The sequence below is a fragment of the Elephantulus edwardii genome, unplaced genomic scaffold, assembly GCF_000299155.1.
Source record: "Elephantulus edwardii isolate Elephantulus edwardi_28Jun2011 unplaced genomic scaffold, EleEdw1.0 scaffold00072, whole genome shotgun sequence".
In the NCBI taxonomy this organism is placed as follows: Eukaryota; Metazoa; Chordata; class Mammalia; order Macroscelidea; family Macroscelididae; genus Elephantulus; species Elephantulus edwardii.
This window is the reverse complement of record NW_006399822.1, coordinates 6,004,244-6,027,212: the sequence shown is the minus strand read 5'-3', so window position 1 is coordinate 6,027,212 and position 22,969 is coordinate 6,004,244. Positions and strand designations below refer to the sequence as shown.

Below are 22,969 nucleotides of genomic sequence, written 5' to 3'. Positions count from 1 at the left end.
AGTCCTGTCATCCCCCACCACGGACCACTTGACTGTGCGGCTCTTATTCTGGACTCTTGTCATTCCCGGAGGCAGCCTGCTTAGGCAGAGAACCTGATGTCTCCATCCACAAGTGCTGCGGGAGTAAATACTAGGCTGACTGCACTTACTAGTTGACTAGTGCCTCTATTTGAAAAATAGTCATATTAATAGATATTTCTAGTATGGATGTGGATGGTATCGCAGCACTGATAGCATTGCACTTCAGGGCAGACTTTGAAATGTTCCTTTTCACTGCGAATGTAACTTCATTCTTCCCAACTTGTCATTCTTGCGAAAGGAGACTTGTCTGATTCCAGGTGGCCAATCCCATCTTACTTCCCTAATGCCTAGTATGTGGATCTTCATGCATTCTATTTTATTACTGACAGCTTCCCATTTTCCTGAATTCATATCTAGTATATTCCATATTCCAATTATTTGTGGATGTTTGGAGCTGTTTCTCCCCACTCTTGAGTGCCTTCCAAACCAGACTCACCTTCCACCATTGTATCTAATGGCTGTCCTCTGTTAATGGTAGAATAGATGGATGGCCAGTCTTGCTTCTTAACCTCTCTCAGTCCGGAAGCTCCGCTGAAACCTGTCCACCAAGAGGCCTGGCCTTCGGGTTAGCAGCACACATTCCTAAAGACGACATGGTCCTGGGCTTTGACCGAAAAACCCAAGCCCTGATTTTCATTTCCCTCATCCTGTTTTCAGTTATTTTTATCTTTCTTTTTTTTTATTTCTTTATTTATTCTTTTTATGTGTACCGTCAAATTGGATCTGACTGGTACAGGAGGCGATTGTTCCTCCTTCTTCAGCAGAGCATCTGGTGGATTTGAACCGTGCACCTCTAGGATTGCAGTGCAGTTTCCTGCCACTAGGCCACCAGAGCTCACCTATTTTTATCTTTCTAAATAATTCTTCGTAGTTCCCTTTATCACTATAATTTTTAATCTTTTAAAAATACCATTAACTACCCATAACTTTGGAGGGAAAATGGGAGTTTACATAGTATAAGTAGTTTGGGGGAAATGGGTTTAAAACCCAAAATACAAAGCTTAAGGTCAGTAGCACAACAGTTGATCTCTCTTGACCTGGAGCAGCAGAGAAAGGAGCGTCAGGAATAGGACGAGGGTGTGAATATGTAGTTCATTCCCTCTGTGAACAGTTCCCTCCCCTACATGACCAGAAGAACCGGATGGTACCCGGCTACCATTACTGAACAGTGAGTCCATCTAAAGGGAGAAGAACAACTCAGAAACAGAAATGAGAATGGCTGTACAACTTGAGCAGTGTAATCACTGTCATTAAATTGTCTATTAGAAACTTCTGAATTGTATGTCCTGCTTAAGGCTTGTCCAGTAATCATGTTTCTCTGCTTGAGATGTTCTGTGTTTCAAAAGGAGACAGATTTAAAGGTAATCTCAGGGCAACAGTTTTGGGGATGCATTCCATCTCTGTGGTTCTAGACAATCTGATTCCATGAGAATATGGACTTCTGTATTTCTCCTTTGGATCAGATTTTTTTTCTATGGAATCTTTGCTTAGAATGAGACAGGGAGACATGCAGGACACACTTAACTTCTCCTAACATCCTCTCTCACAGGCAGGGACACTTAGGTCTTGGTCTGTGTTTAAGACAACAGCCTGAAAAAAGTCGGGCCATCAATCACATCTGCTTCCGCCAAGACCTCTGGGAGGCCAAGGATACAACACAGGAGCATCCTGCTGTGGCTGTTTCTACCATATCGCAAACGTTTGCCTTTGCCATTCCCCCCCCACACACACCCCGTTTTACTTACTTGGTTATTATTATTGAGAACACACAGAGCAGAACGTACAATTCAGAAGTTGTCAGCTGTCACTTGTGGCCCACAACTTCTGCCCTGAGGAAACGTAACAAAGGGGCTCAGGCACCTCTCTGTGCCTTGTCTTTGACACAGCGCCTGGTCATGCCTTGGGAGATGACAGCACTCGCCTGCTGCTGAGAGAACAGCACCAGATCTGAGACACAAGACCTGGTGGACAGTCGAAGAATGCCACCTTCGGGCATCTTCCAGAGAAAGGGCAGGTAATGGTTGTACATTAATTGGTGAATCGTTAAAGAAGCTACAAGTGTCTTTTACTTCCAGCTGCTTGTGTGCCTTCTGGACTCATAAGTCCAGATGTTTATCCAGCGTCATCACTTGGCATCTTACTCTGCCTCGCCCAGGGTCTTTCTCATCTCAGGTATGTTGTTGTTATGTGCCGTCAAGTCACTTGCGACTCATAGCAATCCTATGTACGACAGCCCTAAACCCTGCTCTATCCTGTGCCAATCGCATTGCCTCTGACACTCCCATCCCGATTACCCCAGTCACTGAATCAATCCACCTAATAGAGGGTCTTCCCCTCCTGCACTGTCCCTCCACCCTCCCAAGCATGATGTCCCTCTCCAAGGACCTGTCTCTCCTTACAACATGTCCAAAGTATGTTAGACGGAGCCTCAGAATCCTTGCCTCCAAGGAGCCACCCGGTTTAACCCTTTCCAGGACAAATCTGTTTGTTTTCCTAGCAGTCCATGGTATCCTCAATACTCTTCTCCAGCACCACAGCTCAAAGGCATCAATTTTCCTTCTATCCTCCCTAGTCATTGTCCAACTCTCTGATGCATAACAAGTGATTGCAAAGACCATGGCCTGTATCAGACACACCTTAGTCTCCAGATAGACACCAATGCTCTTCAGTACTTTGGAGAGTTCCTTAACAACAGACTTTCCGATGGCAATATGTCTTTTAATCTCCTGGCCACTGGTGCTGAGAGTGTTGACTGTGGAGCCAAGCAGACTGAGCAGTGCCATCTTTTGAGTTGCCTGGTCAGATCTTTAATATCGCCTTTGAGTCCTGGCTTTCTCTCTCACCTCCCATCCAGTCCATCAGGAAATCTGTTGATCTGGTTGGATCACTCTTAACAGACCACCTTCCATCTCAGTCTCCCATCATGCCTTACCTGCATCATTGAACCGTCTTTCTCACTGGCCTACCCTTTTCCGCCCTTTCCATCCCTGGACTTCTTATCAGCACAGCAGCCAGGTTTGTCCTGTGAAAAATATCAGTGAGGCATTCCTGCAGGGCATTTTTGTCAGTAAAAGACACCCTGTTGCCATAGGGCCTTCTTCCATCTCTGGCTTCATCTTCATTTCTGTCCTCCCCTGCTCTCTGCTCTGGCCTCACTGGAGACTTCCACCTTGTTGGTCCTCACGTACACCCAGGCACCACTCACCTCAGGGCTTTTGTGTTTGCTGCTCTCTCATCTAGAAAGTGCCTCCACCAGAGAACTACTTGGCTCTCTAAGGATTGGCTCAAACATCCCCATTTTCAGGAGACCCATTCTGTCCACTTCCCACTCCCACCTCATTCCCAATCCATTTATTTCCACAGTACTTATCACTTTGAACTTATTTTACCATTTGCCCCAGTAGGACATTCCACGTTGTAAAAGGTTGTGTTTTAAGGAACTCATTCAATATTATTCAAAATGGGTGAGCCTGGAGGACATTATGCTGAGTGAAATATTTCAGTCACAAAAGGACAAATATTGCATGGTGCCACTGCTGTAAAATGGGACTGATATCAGGGTGGGGGTAAGACTGAGAAAAACTGGATAAATTGTGTGTACTACACTGAAACAGATGAGGGACTGAATAATTTAAAAGCGGTGTATGATAGGGTATCATGGTTATCACAAGAGTTCACAATTAAGGTTGCATAATGGAATGTACTTGGGGCGGTGGGAGGGATGTGGGGGCATTGTGTACCAGGGAGGGAGTCTTTCTTTTACTTTTTAAATTTTTTTTTTATTTTTTATTTTATTATTTGTGTGTACCGTCAAATCAGATCTGACTGGTACAGGAGGAGATTGTCCCTCCTTCCCCGGCAGAGCATCTGGTGGATTCGAACTGTGTGCCTCTGGGATTGCAGTGCAGATTCTTGACACTAGGCCACCAGAGCTCCCCTTTTCTTTTACTTTTGAAAGAGAGGAGTGAACTGGGGGACACGGGGGGATTGCTGGGTGGGGAGAGAAGTGCAGCAATGAATGAATGGAAATTCAGATTCTCTGTAAATGTTCATTAAAATTATTAAAAGGAAAAAAAAAGGTTGTGTTTTTTCATGGGCACATATCTGTCCTCAGTGCCTAGGAGTATGTCTGGGACCCATGGGTTACTCTGTAATTTGCAGCAGGAATGAATGATTTATCTGTTATTACCATCAAATGACCAAAATTCTCTAGTCAAGATAGAAACGCATGGACCTAAACAGTTTAAGGAGAAAATAATTAATGTCTCATGTTGAAACCCTGTTTACAATTTGACTAAAAGAAAGATAAACCTGTTTGAACCTGACTTACATGTCAAAATCCTGGCTGGGATCCCCAGTTAAGCTTTGTAGCATTTGATTGATGATTTATTGTGCTGCTTTTGTCTTGTTCAAGTGCCCAAGAGATGGATGAGCTGCTTGCCGAGTTTATCAAGAGGCTCCTCTTGAAAATCCCAATTTCAGAAATTATGACAATCCTCAGGACATGGGGCTTTTTGTCTGAAAGTCAACTGCAGACCATCACCTTACGGCAAAGAAAGGAACTTCTTGCTCAGGACGTGGTCCAGCTCTGTGAGGTACGTGTTCAAAGCAACGAACCCTGAACCGCATGCTTCCCCTTTGTTCTTTATCCTTTTCCCCGTCCCTTTGTCCAGAGGGGATATAAGATTACTAAACCATGAGGAACTCTAGTAGTTCTGTGCGAAGTGGTGCTGCCAACCCAAAGGCCGCACCTCTGCACCTCTTGGCGGTACGAATTCATCATCAGCTCTTCAGGATGAAGATGGACATTCTCCTCCTGGGCGATTTCCAGACAGAAACACTGGTGCGTCGGCTGTGAGTCAGCTCCAACTCCCTGGCAATGAAAGAGAGAGACTGAACTGATGAGGGCTACGATCTCCCCAAGGGAAGGAAGGATCTACAGCCTTTGAAACCCTCTGGGGCAATTCTCATCGGCCCCGTGGGGCGGCTGTTAGTCGGAATGCACTTGACAGCAAACAACAGCATCACCTGACCTTTAACTTACAGAGAACCCTTAAATATCAAGAAGGAAATAAAATACATTAATAAAAACCAGGGGGACTATAACAGTCCAAGCACTTGGAAAATCAAGTTGACACTTTATTTAAAAGGTAAAAAAATACCTACTATACAATTCAGCCTTTCCATGCCTAGGAAACATAAGTCCACACAAATATGTATAGCAATATTGTGTAATACCCCAACAATATCTATCCAACAACCCAAAATGTCCATCAACAGATAATTGGAAAATAAATTAAGATTTATATGAACAGTTGACTGCCATAGAGTTGGTTCTGAATCATAGTCCTGATCACAGTCCTGAGGCTGTAAATTGTTGTGCTCAGAGACTATTCCTTTCTCTCTCTCTCTCTCTCAACAACTGACTATCCCGTGGACCTGCCAAAAGAACAAAGAAATACGTCTTTGAGAAAGGGCAACCAGACTGTTCCTTGGAGGCAAGGATGGTGAAGCCTCATCTCGTGTATTTTGGACATGCTGTTACAAGAGGCTATTATTGAAAAGGGACATCATGCTTGGGGAAGTGGAGGGTCAGCAAAGGAGAGGGTGACCTTCAACGAGATGGATTGGCACTATGTCTGTGGCAGTAGTCTCCAATGTGTTGAGGATGATAAGGATGGTGCAGGATAAAACACAGATCTGTTGTTCATAGGATTGCTATGAATTGTCCTCGACTCGACGGCACTTAACAGCAACAAAATGTGCTTCAGGTAGGATGCAATCAAATCTGTCACCGCATTCCCTAAATAATTTATTCTTTTTTTTTTTTTTTTTCAGGAGAGTGGTGTAAGTCTCGATGACGTGGCCCTTTTAGACATCATTTGTAAGTTGTGATCTTTTTTACTTAAACTGAAATGCCTACACCCTCAGCGGGGACATTTTGTGTGAAATCGGTTAGGCCCTAGAATTAGGGGATAGATGAATGATGATGTCAAGATCCTTGGGGCCCCTGGAAAGGTGGTCTTAGTGGCAAGGCGGACATTCGCAGTATAGAGTGGGGTGACAAGAGACAGTACAGTGAGGACAGTAACTGCAGATACTTTGCCAGAAAGGAGAGCAGAGCAGGAGGGTGGTGGTTGGAAGGGACTTGGTGCATTCGTTAGGGCAAAGGCACTCATTGCCTTGACGGGAAGCTTGGTCACGTTCACGTTCAGCTGGAAAGCAGGTGTCTGTTGATTTCAGGGTTTATCAGAAGCCCACACTCTTCAAGGCAATGTGCTCGAGTCGGAGGAATTTTCAGAGATCTGGGGGAAAAATTGGCTTGTCATGCTGCCCAAATGTGCGTCCCTGCTGGGTTATACCTTGGGATGTCAGCAGTTCGGACCCACTAGCCGCTCCTCTGGAGAAAGACAGACAGCCTGGGAAACCTCATGAAGGGTCACAAGAAGTCAAAATTGACTCGACTGTTGTGGGTTTGGTTTCTGACTTGGGTGTGAAATGAGTGGAACGCACACATCTAACGTGTGACAATTAGATGCGTGATCTGTGAGGGAAAAACCAAAACCAACAAACCCTAACACGTCTCTAATACCCAGGTTGGCTGTATGAGTCCTTGGCTCTGAGGTTAATATTAGCTTATCATTTGCTTTACTTTTGTTGTTGCTGAGACTACACACAGCAGAACATAGTCCAGTGCAACTATTTCTCGCCATACAGTTCCACCTCCTGGGTTCCATTCTTGAAGCTGTGCTGCCGTCCTCCCCTCCCTTCCTGCGCTGGCCCCCTTCCGTTCACATGAACTCTCTGCCCAGTTTCCCATTGTCTGAAGTCAGTTTAATCCCTATAAAGTTTGTGTTTGACTAAAATTCTGAATAACCTGTGGTTAAGCGCTCAGAAGGTCAGTGTTTCAAACCCTCGCAGTCAGCAGCTCCACAGGAGAAAAGCCTGGCCCACAGCTCGCATGATATTTCTAGTCTCTGAACCTCCATAAGGAGGCTGCTCTCCTCTGTCCAGGAGGATCACTGAGTGTCAGGATCGACTGGACAGCACACAGCGTACCAGGAAGTGTGCTTGTCTGCTCCAGTTGGTATCGTGGTAGCGACCCTCTTGCTTCTTCAAAGTTCTTTCCTATAATAATAACTAACAAGCTCTTGCTCCTTCTTCTTAGATAATCAAGTTCATCGGCACCAGAAACTGTGGGATGTTTTTAAGATGAGTAAAGGAGCAGGTAATAGCTTCTACTTTTAAACGCAATGTTTACCTTTCACATTTCGGCAATTTCAAAATAGAGAGGAGCCAAGGATAAAGCCATAAAGCAGGACGGGGTGGGGTGAAAGGATTCATGGAAATGAGAATGACAAGGCATGTTCTGAAATGTTCTGAAACAAAGTGCGTATGAACGGTTGAAAGAAAAACCAATTCACTCTGGAAATTTGCACTCAAGTCCCAGTTGAAAAAAGGAAGTAGGTACTCCTTACAATTCTTTTGGGTTTTTTCCTAAAATGAGATAATTATTGTTATTTAGGAAAAAACGTGGAATATGTCTATTGGCCCCACGTCAGAGGCACTGGTAGCATTTGTGTGGTTGGATCTTTACTGCTTTTTGAGGTCACCCAAAATGTTTAGCTTCAGTGTTCTTTGCAGATGACTTCATTAAAGACGCAGAGCTCCTGATTTTTCTCTCATCTTCTCTCTGACAGGTGAAGACGTTGACCTTTTTGACATAGAACAGTTCAAAAGTTCATTTACAAAAATTCTTCGGAAAGCTTTAAAAAATGTAAGGATAAAACTCATCAGAACTTCCATTCAATTCAGTTTTTTTTCCCAGGTGATTCTCCCCTCCGCCCAATTATGTCTAATTTCCTATTTTATTGCATTTTGGTGAAAGCTTACACAAGAAATTAAGACTTCCATTTAACAGTGGTCGCACAAATGGTCCAGGGACCGTGGTTACATTTTTTACGATGTGTTGGAGAGTGCCATTCTCCTTATGCCTTTAGCCTCTCATTTTTACTCTAGAGTAATTGGTGACCACTTTTTAAGTGACTTTTAAAGGCAAAAATCACCCTCAAAGCTTCTACTCTTTCACATCTTCCCTCCTGGGTTCACGTGGCGCACTCCTGGCTCTTGTTGATGTGAGCGCCGTTGACTCAGTTCTGAGTCACAGTGACCCTACCTACAACAGGACATTTAAATTCCGTTTTATGGCACCTCCACTTAAGATTTGTTACTCTCTTGGTTTGTGTTTTAATTTCAAGAACCCTGGTTCAGCAGCAGTTCAGCATTTGGCTGCTAACTGGAAAACCTGGTTTGAATCCCCTGACAAACGTGTAGTAAGAAGTCTTCATTCAGAAAAATTCCTCCTCAAACCACACTCTCTGCCAGTAGTCACTTCCGACTCCCAGCAAACCCCTGTCAGCTTTGAGGCTGTAATCTTGACAGGAGGAGTGGCCTTTCTCCGGCGGAGCCACCAGTGGATTTGAGCCACTGGCTGCCCTACACGTCGCACACTAAGCCAGCAGGTTTTCTCCGTAAAGATTTCCGTCTTGAGAACCCTACAGCCTCTGTCCCATGGGGCTGTTGCTGGCTCAGATGATTCAGTGGCAATGGGCTTTGTTTGCTTTTTGTTAATTTATAAGAAATTCTCTACCAGTAGTCTCCGGGTTATGAACCTCCAACTTAGAAGTTGCAAACCAACTTCTGTGAAGCCTATTAAACTAAAAATCTGAACTACAAAACCATGCTTATTAATCACAAAATGATCAGTACCTCCTGATGTGTTATTATTGTACTTCCATGTAGCTATTACTTTTTATTTTGTTAAAGTTATTTGAGTATATGAAAGTCTTTTTTTGTGTGTGGTGTGTTGTTTGGGTTTTTTTTTATGCACAGAAAAGTATATATAAGTAGAGGCACTGGTGGCATGGTGGGAAAAGGAGTTGCATTGCCAACCCAAAGGCACACAGTTCAAATCCACAGTCTGCTTCTTGGGAGAAAGATGAGCAACCTCATGCGGTGTGATTTACAGCTTCTGAAAATCCACTGGAGGGTCAGCTATGAGTTGGTTCTGACGCAACAGCACACAGCAACAACATACACTAGTAGAACATTTGACTGACTGCTGTTAGATAAGAACCACATCTGACTGATCTGACGTAATAGACAAATATTCCTTCAAGATGAACTAAGGAATGAAACTCATTCATAATCCAAGGACTACCTCTAGCCACCTTAGAGACGAACTGTTTCTATTATGACAGCTTCCTTGTCTTCTCTAATTCCTCCTTCTCAAGACCAGCCCTGCCCTCGAAATTCTCTGCAGTGGTCGACGTGTTCTGTGTTGGCTCCTAGTCACGTGTGTTTTTGGGGCACCGGAAATGTGGCTGATGTAGCAGAGGCACTGAATTCTTAAGCTTAATGACATTAAATGAAGTGACCACGTGTGGCTGGTGGCTCCCTCACAACCGTCTTGAGCTAGTGAATCAGACAATGGGGCAGCAGGCCCCGGCCATCTGTGATCCAGCTTTCTGAGGGTTCTGCTGTCCGATTGAGTTTGAAAACCCCAGCTCACTTTTCAGCATCCGTTGGCCTGGTCTGCCTTTGCTGTAGTACTGATTGCACACCCTGAGTTAAGCGACCCCTGCTCTAAGTGTTTTGCAATCACTCACTGCAGCCCCATGATGAAGTGAGTTGGGTCATACAGCTGTTTAATGGCACAGCAGCTGGTGGATTTGAACCACCAGCCTTTAAGTTGGCAGCACAGCTCCTTACCTGCTAAGCTACCAGTGAGTTCAAACTATTGACTTTTTGGTAGCAGCCAATAGCCCTAAGTACTATGCAACCAGGTCTCCTAAATTAGGCAAAGTCTTTGCAAATTCTGCAGTCTTTCATTGCAGTTGTTTTTAAAACAGTCTACTGTGGGTTAAAGCAAGTCAGCACTGATCTACCCTCAGTCACTTGTCTCTATCAAAAATGACCTGGTTAATTTTCAATATGAGCCCTGAAATCATTGTGTTGGGTTCACAAAACAACAAAAATCTCTGGCATTTTGAGTGTTTAGCTTCTGCACTAAATGCATAAAAGCACTAGGATTGGTATATTTTTAAGCTTACTACTCCATGGATATTTTACTCCTAGATTTTCTAATGCCCACTAGGTCTGTCCTAGATGCTAAAAAAGCTTCATCATGACGTAGGAATCCTATCCATAAGGTTGTCCAGCTTCATAACGTGATGGATGTGGAAGCAGTTTTTCAGGACAGGCCCAAAGAATTATTGAAAAGTTTTGATGTCAAACCCCGATTATGGTTTGTTTTTTTTTCTTCTAGAAGGCTTTGCAGAGCATAGGTATGTGCTCTCACAAACTCAATTCATTTTTGTGGAGTCAGAACCAACCTCCATTGGGTTTCCATGGCTGCGAGTCACTTGGGAAGAGATTACCTGTCTTTCTACCAACGAGCCATTGGTGGATTTGAACCACCACAGAGGCATGACCTGGGGTAGCAGCACACATCCTTCTGGCTTACGGCACCAGAGCGCCCTGTCTTTACAAAAGCACAAAAGACTTTCCCAAAACATTGCCCTCCTGCTGCGCTCTAGTGGCTTGGTGTGCAGGGAGTGCTCCTAACCCCAAACAGCACCTGCACTGGTTCCAATCCGCCAGTGACGCTGAGGTAAGAGGAACGATCTCCTTTGTGTGATTTGTAGCCTTGGAAACTGGGAGAGGATCAGCAGTAATCCTCATTAAACGTTTTTCCCAGTATCATAATGGACAGTAGGCGAAAACACTGCCGGATCGCAGTCCAGGTGCAAGATGACATGATGTCACTCTCACCTCGCACCTCGAGAAAACACCCACATCTGGTGCTGCAGTGAGACTTCAACAAGGAAACCTTACTCTTTCTTCATAAGGTGATGGTCAGCTTCAGAGAAGCCGAGGAGAAAGCACTGTGGATTCGGATTGCCTGGGGAACGCAGCGCACGATGCCGAACCAGTATAAGGCCACGTACGTGGTGTATTATCCGCAGACTCCGTACGTCTTTGTGTCTTCCTCCAGGATGAAGAGCAGTATACCCCTTCTGGGTCAGGTATGGAGAAAACGATTACGAGGGCTTGCATTTCCTTATTCCCATTGGCAAAGCGCCACATAGGTTTAGAGTTCTGGTAGTTACGTGCTCAGGGAATGGAAAGGTCAGCTGTCTGAATCCCCCAGGTCTCCAGGGAAGAAGGATGTGATGGTCTGCTTTGGTAAAGCTTGTGGCCTTGGAAACTGAGGCCGTTCTGCTCTAGCCTAACAGGTCACTATGATGGGGAAACCACTATGATGGTAGCACTGGGTATGATAGAGGTTTTTAGTCGTCTGAGAAGCATCTAACAGGGAGAGTCACATGTCATTCCAAGGACAGAAAGGTTGTTACTGTGCATGAGGGAACATGGCAGAGAGGTTGATTTGGATCCGTTCTCTTTTGCCTTGTAATCTAGAAGTAACACACATTGTTTTCGCCAGGGGCCTTTGAGTTAACTCCTATTGATTGCGACTCCACGTACGACAGACCAGAACTCTGCCCAGTCCTGCACCCTTACGATCTCCACTGTGCTTGAGCCCATCCTTGCGGTCACTCCGTCAGCCCCTGCCATCGAGGTCTTCCTCTCTTTATTGACCCTTTACTTTTCCAAGCACGATGTCCTCTTCCAGGGTCTGGTCCCTCCAGATAACATGCCTACATTCACCACCCTTGCCCCCAAGGAACACCTCAGCTGCACTTAAGTTTTACATTTCAGCCAATACGGAAGTCTCTGAAAATGAAAGCCTTTCAGAATGTCATATCCCTTCCCTAAGTCCCTTCTCAAATAACTACCGTGAACGGTTTTCCTGTTCGGAAAGATACTTTATTATACGTCATTCTGTAGTTTGCTTTAACTTAACAGACTCTCTCCTTGTTGTCAGGAAGCCCTGGTAGAGCAGTCAAGAAAGTGTTTGGCAGCTAACTGCAAAGTTGGTGGTACAAATCCACCGCCTGGTCTGCAAGAGAAAGCTAACAGCTGGCAGTGAGGAAGATGGAAACAACATTGAAAGGCAGAGGGTTTGTGAAAGAGAGGGAGGCCCTCAGTGCAGTAGACTAACACAGTGACGGTAACAGTGGGCTTGCCCGTGGCAGATAGGCTGGAGCCGGAGAGGGCAGAGTTCAAATCCATCGTTCACAGGATCATATGCGACTCAGCAGCACCTAATCACCAGGCCATTAGCCACTTTTTTGATGATTTAAGATGAGTAACACACCATGAGATTATATACTTCTGGCCTTTTCACCCTCTTTGCTGAAAACTGTTCACTGGTTGTAGATCCTATGTGTTTACCTTGAAGGATATAATCCTGGTGGACACAGCCGTGCTAACAGTCTCCCTCGTTTTCATTTCAAGGCACTGGTGATTGCAACCAAGCACCATCAGATTATAAAAAAGGACTTCAGGAGCCGCTACCTGGACTCCCTTGTATCTATTGTTTTTAAACAGTATAATCAGGTGAGTGAATGGTGACACTCCGTCAAGTTTACTCGTAGGTGAGTAAGAAGCCACTTAGCATGTGGGAAAGGCCACCTCTGACAGGAGGAGGTCACTTAGATTTCCCTGCAGGGATGAGAAAGCCTTCAACAAATTAACATCAGAGGGAAAATGCTTAGTTTCTCACCATTACCCTTTTTCCCCCTTTTCTTTTTTCATTCATTGTTGCACATTTTCTTATCCCAGCTCCTTGCCCCCTCCCCAGCCCACCCTGACCATTATCTTTTTAGAATTATGTTTCGTTTTTTTTGTTTTTTTTAATTTTGTGTGCGTGTACCATCAAATCAGATCTGACTGGTACAGGAGGATATTGCGCCTCCTTCTCCGGCAGAGCATCTGGTGGATTCGAACCGTGTTCCTCTGGGATTGCAGTGCAGCTTCTTGCCACTAGGCCACCAGAGCTCCCCAGAATTATGTTTTATATTACTTTGTGGTTGTGGTTGGATGCTACTGTATCAATTCATCTAACACTGCTTGTGGAATTTTAAAATAGTGCAGGTACTGGCGAGCTCTGGTAGCCTAGTGGAAAGAAGCTGCAACTACAGTCCCAGAGGTGCATGGTTCATATCCACCAGATGCTCTGCTGGAGAAGGAGGAACAATCTCCTCCTGTACCAGTCAGATCTGATTTGACGGTACACACAAAAAATAACGAAATAAAATATTTAAAAAAAAATAATAAAATAGTGCAGGTACTATGAAAGGCAGTGAGGGAATTCTCCAGAAAGTTAAGAATAGAAATACTGTTTGATCCAGCAATACCACTAATAGTAGGTACATATATCACAAAGAGATAAGAACATTGACATAAACTCATATAAGCACACCCATGTTGATTGCAGAGTTATTTGTAATAGCAGCCCAAGTGTCCATCAGCAGATGAATGGTAAAAGAAATAATGGTACAAACACACAGTGGGATTTTATGCATCACGAAAAAAATGATCAAGAATTCAAGAAGCACTGCACAACATGGAAGACTTGAGAACAAATTATGCTGAGTGTGTCAGTCTAAAAAGGACAATTATGAAATAAGGACCACTATTATAAAAAAGCTAAGGAAAGGTTTGCACATAAATAAAATCATTCCTGGGTGATTACCAGGGATGGGAAGGGAGAGAGTGCGCAGTAGAAAATAATAGATAGGTTGGGTGAAGGGAAAGGCAATGTACTAATCCGACCCCTTATTGTATGTATGCAGTTAATTCTATGAATCAGTTATTGTTGTAAGAAGATACGTGAATTATTGGGTGAAAAAGCATTAGGACTTGTCAACTTTTCACGGAGTGGGAAAAAACTGAGAAGAGGCAAAGACAGGGACTCGTGTATATGATAAGGATTTAAGATTCAGAACTTGCGGCTCGGAGAGGCCTCGGTGCATCTTTCTTCGGTCATCGCGCATCCGGGTTCATCCGACACCAGCCGCCTCCGCCATGCTGCCCAAAGTCGACCCCAACGAGATTAAAGTCGTGTACCTGAGGTGTACCGGTGGGGAAGTCAGTGCCACTTCCGCTCTGGCCCCCAAGATCGGCCCCCTGGGTCTGTCTCCAAAAAAGGTTGGTGATGACATTGCCAAGGCCACGGGTGACTGGAAGGGACTAAGGATTACAGTGAAACTGACCATTCAGAACAGACAGGCCCAGATTGAAGTGGTGCCTTCTGCCTCTGCCCTGATCATCAAAGCCCTAAAGGAACCACCCAGAGACAGAAAGAAGCAGAAAAATATTAAGCACAGTGGAAATATCATTTTTGATGAGATTGTTGGCATTGCCCGGCAGATGCGACACCGGTCTTTAGCCAGAGAACTCTCTGGAACTATTAAAGAGATCCTGGGAACTGCCCAGTCTGTGGGCTGCAATGTTGATGGCTGTCACACTCATGACATCATAGGAAGACATCAACAGTGGTGCTGTGGAATGCCCAGCTAGCTAAGGAACTACAGATGAAAATATTTCAATAAAGGATTATTTGTTAACCAAAAAAAAAAGATTCAGAACTTAATCAAAACATGGGCAAAGGATTCCCTAGACATTCTATCAAGGGAGAAAAACAAATGACTGGGAAGTTGGTCAGTATCCTTAACCATTAGTGAAACAACTCAAAACGAGTGCAACATCACTTCATACTCCCTATTATAATGTTGACATAGATGTGAAGAAATTTGAACCCTTGTCCATGACTGGTGGAATTGTAAAACAGTGAAAAACAGCCACTGTGGCCAGCAACGTTGTGGTTCTTCAAAGAGTTAAACGTGGAATATGATCCAGCAGTTCTACTCCTAGGTGTCGAATCTGAAGAATTAAAAGCAAGAATCCAAATGTTCCCAGAAAAATGGTAGACTAGGCAACTGATGGCCAAGACCCTCTACCACGAAGACCCTGGAACACAGAGATAAGAAATATACAGACAGATATTCTGGAACCCTAGGTTTCAAAGGAAGTAAGAAAGAAGTAATTCATGTGTTGACTGAAGTAAGAAACAGAATGAAGGTATCGAATAAGAGCTGTGAATCGTGAACAGATAAAGCAAGAACACACGCACACGCACACTTGTACACCAGTGCTCACGGTGGCCTGAGCCACAGTAGCCAGAGGCCGGATGAGGCCTAGAATCCAGCAGCCAGTCAGTGGATAACTGTGTGGATACTTGCCCCACCCTTAAAGAAAGCTGAGGGCCTGTTACGTACCAGGGCCTGAATGACCTAAGAGACGTGCTGAGTGGAGTCAGGAGACCACGACTGGAAGTCAGGAGACCTCTGCTGGAGGACCCTCTTTGCATGAGCCATCTGGGGCGGATAGTATATACAGACCTAAGTTACCAGAGTAAAGTAGAATGGAAAAAAAAAATTTTTTAAAAACACCCCACAACAAACCAGTGAAGTAGGAGAGAGTAAAGAAGGGCTCCTGACGTGGAGGGCTGACTGCCAAGGCAACAGCAGGTAATGTCTTGGAGAAAGTAGAGACAGAGTGCTCCTTAGAGACCAGGGTGGCGAAGCTTTGGCTCACATACTTTGGGCATGTTGTTAAGAAGGGCTATTCCCTGGAAAGGTGGAGGATCAGCAAAAGAGAGGGAGACTCAGTGAGATGGACTGACCCAGTGACTGCAGCAGTGGCTCGGGTATGTCAGAGATGATGCTGGCACAGGACAGGACAGGGTACAGATCTGTTGTTCGTAAGGTCACTGTGTGTCCTACTTGATAACAACAGGCTGTGTTAAGGGAGCCTCGGTGGCATAAATCCGTAGGGAATTGTACTGTAAACCCAAAGGTAGAACCTTTCAGGCAATTCACCAGAAGGTCCAAGGGGGAAAGAGGGGCTGTCTCCTCGATGGGCTGTCTTCTCCTGTGGGATATATGGCCTGGGAAGCCCAGTGGGGGCTCGGCTCTGAATTGGGGGTGCGAGAGAGAGAGAAGCTCGTGAAGGATGATGGGCGAGGTGGACGCGACCAGTGTCACTCAGCCGCACGTGGAAACAGGCTGAAGTGGCAAATGTTCCCTTACAGTAACACACAAAAAAGGCTTAAGAACCTATTTGTGACTTTATTCTGCTTGTTTTCTAGGCCTTTGAAACTCACAATTCTCCTGCCCCTGTCCAGGAAATAAGCCCGTGGCAAGATACAGATGGTATGTGTGTTTAAGATAAGACCGAAATGTTGAAGAGCTTTGTTCCCTCTTCAGATGTCTGTCCCGCAGTGTATTTATTTGTCCACCCTCATTTGAAACTCTTTCCTTGCTCTCAGACCACTGAAGATTAAAATGTTAGGCAAGAAGTGTAGCTAAGCTATTATGGGTCTCTTTCAGAAATTACCCTAACAGCCTCGTGTAAACTAAACAAAAATCAGCTCGTGTTTTTTCATCACTGCTGAGCATTTCTTTTGTGTTAAGCACCTTCCTCTGATGTTTCTGTGTGTTGTTTCTGTGAGTGCCCGCTGGTCAGGTAGCAGCTAGGTTACAGAGAGGCTCAGTGACAGCTGGTCATTGGCAGAGGCCAGAGTGACAGCAAGACCACCTGAGTCTACATCTGAGACTCTTACTGCCGGGGGAGCCGCTCAGGTGGCCAGAGCTGTGACATCACTGCTCATTGGCAGCGTCGGTCTCCTGCTGGGAAGCCCACATGTGGGGGGGTGAAGAGCTGTTAACCCAGAACACCAGGCCCACTGCCACCAAGTCACTCCCCACCATGGCAGCGGCCCTCCTCCGGCTTTCCGAGGCTGTAGGTCTTCACAGGAGGAGGCTGCCTCATCATTCTCCCTTCGAGCCAGCAGGTAAACTCGAACTGCCAACCTTCTCATTACCACTGCGCCGCTAAGACTCCTTGTCCAGTTACTCATTCACCTCATCCCGGTTGAATCGGAACACACTGAAAATAGCTGACCCTCTGACGAGTTGTCAGAGACTGTACACCACAGGGGAGGAGGCTGCCCCTCGTTTTTCCTCAGAGCAGCTGCTAGAGTCAGACCGCCTGCCTTTGGGTGCACAGCACAGCTCCTTACCCACCAGGCTCTCAGGTTTCCCCTATTGCCTCTAAAGTGAGTCGAAAGATTTCAGAAACGTGGTTGATCTTATAATCTAAATTTATTAAAAATGGAGAAAAATGAAATGGTACACTCCAAATAAACTAAAAATGTTTTATCTTTTCAATGGCCTGGGAACTGTTGTTTATTTTATGTTCCTTGAAGGGGATAGGAAACAAAATTGTATGCATTTCATAACAGCACCCATAAATACACATATATACTTTACAAATATAAGAAAAGTTTTAAAACTATATATGCCATTTTAGTATGCTATCACATAATAGAGAGCTCTTGTGGCCTTGTCTGTAGGGATCTGCACTGCCGACCGAAAGGCCACGCCTCTCCGGTGGTTCAAATCCACCAGCATCAGGGAGGGAGAGCCGTGGGCACTCTCCTTCCATGTAATTTGCAGCCTCTGAAAACCTGCTGGAGGGTCAGCTATGAGTCAGTTCAGACTCCATGACAATGAATAGTTAATTCAATAGCATAGAATTCAATCGCGTAGTAAAAAATTACATTTTTTAGTATTTATAGTTTGTTGTTGTTAAGTGCCATCGAGTCATAGGAGATTCATAGTGACCCTATGAACGAAAGTCCTTGACACTTGCGTGACTTTCATCCTTTCTCCAGGTTCATAGGGTTTCTAGAGGCAAGCTATTTACGGAAGTGGATGCCACATGGTTAAATTAATTTAAAATGCATATATATGTATTTTGAAAACTACATATATTAAACTATATTTTAGAAATTACATATATTAAAACTCCCTAGAAAGGTCAAAACAGAAATATTCTAAAATGTTAAGCAGTGTTTATCTCTGGTTGGTAGAATTATAAGCAATGTTAATCTTTTCTTAAAATTAATATGTCATTTCCAACTTTTCTTTGATAAGAAATTATGACAATCAAGAGAAGACACACTCAGCCTGGCTTTTAATGACCCTGTCAAGCCTCTGCGTGCCGGGCCTCGGCTGGGCTGTCTTAATTGCCCCCAACCCTCAGGTTCCCTGCCTTCTCCAGGGTGCGGTCTTCTCACCTTCCTAAGCTCGTTTTAGTGGAAAATGTCCACATTTTCCATCTCTGGCAGGTTTTCCCCTCACATAGGTTCCGGCTTTCCCGGGTCAGCTGCACGAGCAGGGGGAAGAGGTGAGGTATGAAAAAGAAGAGGCTCCCAGGATGAAACCTGTTCCTAACTGCTGTCTCATGTGAAATCTTCGCCCTGCAGAGGATGTCAGAATCGTTCATGAACACACTGTGGAAAAAGAGAGGATCCAGAGGGTCACGCAGCAGGTCTTTGGAGACTACCCACAGCCAAGGCTGGAGTTCGCACAGTACCAGGTAGGACGAGGCTGTGAGCGCCTCATTGCGAGGTAGCAGGATCTTTAAGGCAAGCACTTCCAAGGGCTGCATTGTTTTCCCATTTCACCTTTTAATTTTGTGCAAGATTATGTAATAGACCTCTTTCTTTTTTTTAATTTTATTATTATTTTTTTGTGTGTACCGTGAAATCATATCTGACTGGTACAGGAAGAGATTGTCCCTCCTTCTCCAGCAGAGCATCTAGTGGATTCAAACCGCGCACCTCTGGGATTGCAGTATAGCTTCTTGCCACTAGGCCACCAGAGCTCCCTTATAACCCTCTTTCTTATAGACTTGTAAGTTCCTCATTGGCAAAGGAGACATTTGGCCTTTTTGAAATGCCTTTTCATCACCTCTCACATAGTCACTCAGTGATTCCAGCAGGCTGGGATGTGTAGTTTTGAGGAGGGGGAAATAGTTTCCTCTTTAGGTTTGATTCCTTTCTGACTCCTTGGAGAGGGTTGGTAGGAGGTGGACCCTTGGTGAGTTAGAGGAACACAGGGGCGGCAACAGCAGGCTGAAGGACAGCAGCCATGTGAGCAAGGGCAGGCCTGGGCAGGGGCAGTTCTGTTGTGCTTGGGTTCCTATGAGTGAGAACATCAACAACCACCCGTCTCCCCTGGAGCACAGCTTGGCACACAGCATGGACACCTAGCAAGTGAGTAGCGAAGCCATTGCAGGCCCTGCTAGCATGCAGTTATCTGGACAGCCCTTCAGCCTTAGCTCATTTCAGAAGGTCCAGGTCTTTCATGCAAATCTGCCACCTTGTTGGGGTCATTCCACAATCATCTCATGACAGTGTAATCTGATTCCAAAGCCCACACTCAAAACCTAGTCTCTTCCCTACTATTAAAATTCCTTCTGCTCAATCTCTCAGTACTTCCCAGCCACAGTCCAAATCTACTCTCAGTTTGCTCTGATTGATCCAAAGCCTGTTCAGTTTCCTGCATTGTCAGTAAGAGAAGTTGACTGACAGCTTACAAGTGAGCTTTCCATAATGGCAGGTTTAACCCAGTTCCTTTAAGCAGCACCTAATCTAGGATCCAAACTCAAGCTCCTTGCTGATTCCAACTCAGAATGGCCCTTATAGGACGATTTGAACTGGCCCCCGGGGTTTCCAAGGCTCCCGTCGTTTAGTGACACAGGTGGCCACACTTTTTCCATCTGGTGCTGACCTGGTTAGCAGCCAAGCACTCTAACAACGGTGGCATTAGGGCCCCTGGAGGGCACTGGTTCTCAAAGGGTGCTCCCCAGGCCAGCAGTGTCAGTATCAACTGGGCCTGTGTCAGCAACGCATCGCCTTGGCCGTCTTAGTCCTCTCGCATCAGAAGAAACAGCATAGAACCTAGTGATGTTTCTTCACAGACCCTTCTCTTTGTGAGTCTGCACACCAGTGTTCAGGAACCACTGGTCTTGAATTTATGAGACTTGACTCTCAAAACATCCCTTTATGCACTCCTCGTTATTGTTGTTGTTAGGTACCAGCTAGTCAGCTCTGACTTACAACCTTATGAACAACAGATGTGAACTTTATTCTGTGCCACCCTCGCTATCTCTGACCTGCCCAGGCTCGTTATGACAGTCACTGTGTGTCCGTCCATCCTGTTGAAGGTCTCGTTCTCTAATCCTCTGCCCCTCCCAGATGATGTCTTTGTCCAAGGTCTGCACCAAAGTAAGTGGGACGCAATTCCCCCGTCTTTGCCTCTAAGGAGCCTCCTGGTTGCACCTCCTTCCAGACAGTCTGGTTTGGCCTTCCAGCGGTCCATTCAGTACTCTCCTCCACCACCACGGTGTAAAGGCATCAGTTCCTCTTCTGTCATCTTTATTCATGGTTCTAGTCCACAAATCAGGGTGCACGAATGTCCTTACCTGATTTCCTCTACCTTCTCTATTTTGAAAAGTGTTAAACCTTTCAAAGACTGGCCAGATGATCACAGTGAGCATTCATTGACCCTTCAGTTCACCAGCATTTGACCTCATTAGATCTTTTTTCTCTCTCTCTTCATCCTGAACAATCTGCAATAGTTGCAAGCATTATTCACGTCCTTCCTCCCCAAACTCTTTCAGCCCACTCATTTGTTAAATAGAAGGATCATTTCAAGGAAGAAAATATGCATCTTAGACTCATAAGAGCCCGCTGAAGCAACAACACTGAGCTATTTGACGATAGGAAGGAATTGCTCATTTTTTTTTGGTGTGATAGTCACATTGCAGTTACATTTTGGGAAAAGCATCCTTTTCTTCCAGTGCTATTGAAATCTGTACAGATGGGATGCTATACCGTCTGGGGTTTGGGCGTGGGTAGGAGGGAATGGGGGATTCGTCCAAGAAGCAAGGCTGGACGCATGTTGACGGTTGTTCTGTCAACAAAGCTGCACTGACGGTTGTTCTAGCTGAGAGACGGCCACCTGGGGATTCATTAGATGGGGCTGTTTCCCATTTCTGTGATTCACTTATTTATTTCAACCTTGTAATGAATTACACTCCCAAATTTTTCTATCTGTTCTGTAGTTTGTGGCGTTACTTCCACATGCATTTGATGGACATTCTCAGGGAGGGAAAAACCCAACAGCACTGCCATTGACGGATTTTGACTCACAGTAAACCCTTTGTGTCAGGGACAAACCGGCACATCAGGCTTCCAAAGCTGTCCATTTTCAGAGGAGCAGCCGGTGGTTTGGAACCACGAACTTAGAGGTTGGCAGACAGACGTTATGCGACCATAGCTCCTATCCTCTATAATCCATCTCCCTTATTGATGACAAGTTGTAACTGACTCATAGAGGACCCTCCAGTGTGTTTTCAGAGGATGTAATTCACGTAAGAAGAGATTGCCCATAGGAGTTACTGGTTTCGAGCTTCCTGCTTTTAGGTTGACAACCCAACTCCTTATCCACTCGACTTCCAGAATTCCCTTATCCTCTATAACGAGACATTAAAAAGTAATAGTGGCCATGGTCCCAAAGACAGGGTCTTGTGACATAGGAGTGACAGATTACAAGAGAATGCTCATTGTCCATAAAAAGTTCACATTGTAAGAAGGGACAGCCAGGAGCAGAGGCAACAGTCAGTCACATGACCAGTGGGTCGGGTACTTTGCACGCTTGGCATCTTTGGTGATATCTCATTTAAGGTACCGGTCATCCTGAAAATCTGCAGTTAGAGATCCTCACCCCTGCTCACCCCTGCAATTCTTGAAGACAGAAGTTTAATGAACTGTGTAATCTCATATTATCCCATTTGACATCACAGCCGACATTTTTAATGATCATCTAAAAATGTATTTGTTGACAGCTGGAGACAAGGTTCCAGAGTAACTTAAACCGGAGCATCCTGGCCGAGCGGAAAGAGCCCCTTCGGTGCCTGATCAAGTTCTCCAGCCCACATCTGCTGGAAGCTCTCAAGTCCTTAGCACCAGCCGGTGAGTGAGGACTCAGCGTGGCGGCCACGCCGCAGGTAGTACCACGCAAGGCAGATCTCGCCCTGTGGGGCCTCCCAGCTGGTGCACTTTCTCACAAGTTGAAGGTCGAGCAGGCTCTGTTGGTGGCTCTGTTTGTTCCGACAGCATTGCTCACTTGGCATCTCTGTGCCACATTTGGTAATTCCTACAGTGTTTCAAACTTAACTCATGCTGCTGAATATTTAATAGGCTGCAGTTAGCATAAACATAACTTTTTCATGCACTAGAGAAATAAAAAAATCCTGGTGTCTCGTTGCATTGCATTATTGGGTTTATCTGGGACAGCAGTTGTACGCTGCCTGTACCTGCCCTCTGTCCTGTCTTTTCTAACTTCATACGTCTACACTATGTCCTTGTTCTGTGCCCTCTTTTGTACCTTCTGCTTCTGCATGGGGCTCACAGCCATCAAGTCGGAACCAACTTAGGGCTGACCCTCCAGCCAGTTATGGGGAGGCTGTACGTTGCAAGGAAGGAAATTGCTCGTCTTTCTCCCAAGGAGTCACTGAGCCACCAGAGAGGCACAGCCTTCGAATTAGCAGTGCAGCTGCCTACAGACTGCACTGCCAGAGACCCCTTCTGCATCTAACAGTGCATCCAAAGCCCACCCTCTCGCCGTGGTCATTCTCACGGCCTCAGCCTTCTGCCCGCTGTGATTATTTGACACTTGTTTCTCTTTTCTTGTTTCAGGTATTGCAGATGCACCGCTGTCTCCATTGCTCTCTTGCATCCCCAAGAAGGGAATGAATTATTTTAAGATTAGAGATAAATGAAATCTGTGCGGCTCTGTGAGCACAGCAGCCCCTTGGCTGTCTTCTGTTCCACACTCCTTTCCATTTGTCACTGGCTGGACCACTTCTCTCTGTGGACTGTGCTTTAGAAATTCGTCCTTGGTGTTGAAATTTTAGAAACGTTCACGTAGCTGTTGGGATCAATCCACCTAATTTTTCTCAGTTATCCTGAAAAATAGAGCAAATGTGGGCTTTTGCGACATGAGTG

The 22,969-nt window shown here is 45.3% G+C and overlaps 1 protein-coding gene across 3 annotated transcripts; it reads left to right on the top strand.

The window, feature by feature from the left end:
- The first annotated feature begins 4,505 nt into the window (after window positions 1-4,505).
- Window positions 4,506-22,743, top strand: CENPN (centromere protein N). Of its 3 annotated transcripts, XM_006888809.1 has the most exons (10): window positions 4,506-4,676; window positions 5,920-5,965; window positions 7,250-7,309; window positions 7,782-7,858; window positions 10,992-11,168; window positions 12,502-12,603; window positions 16,199-16,262; window positions 18,380-18,492; window positions 21,808-21,934; window positions 22,661-22,743. In XM_006888809.1, the coding sequence occupies exons 1-10, from the start codon at window positions 4,506-4,508 to the stop codon at window positions 22,741-22,743; spliced, it is 1,020 nt and encodes a 339-aa protein (XP_006888871.1). The 3 variants fall into 3 exon arrangements, with proteins under 3 accessions (XP_006888871.1, XP_006888872.1, XP_006888873.1); XM_006888810.1 differs by lacking the exon at window positions 7,250-7,309; XM_006888811.1 differs by lacking the exon at window positions 12,502-12,603.
- Window positions 22,744-22,969: the final 226 nt, after the last annotated feature.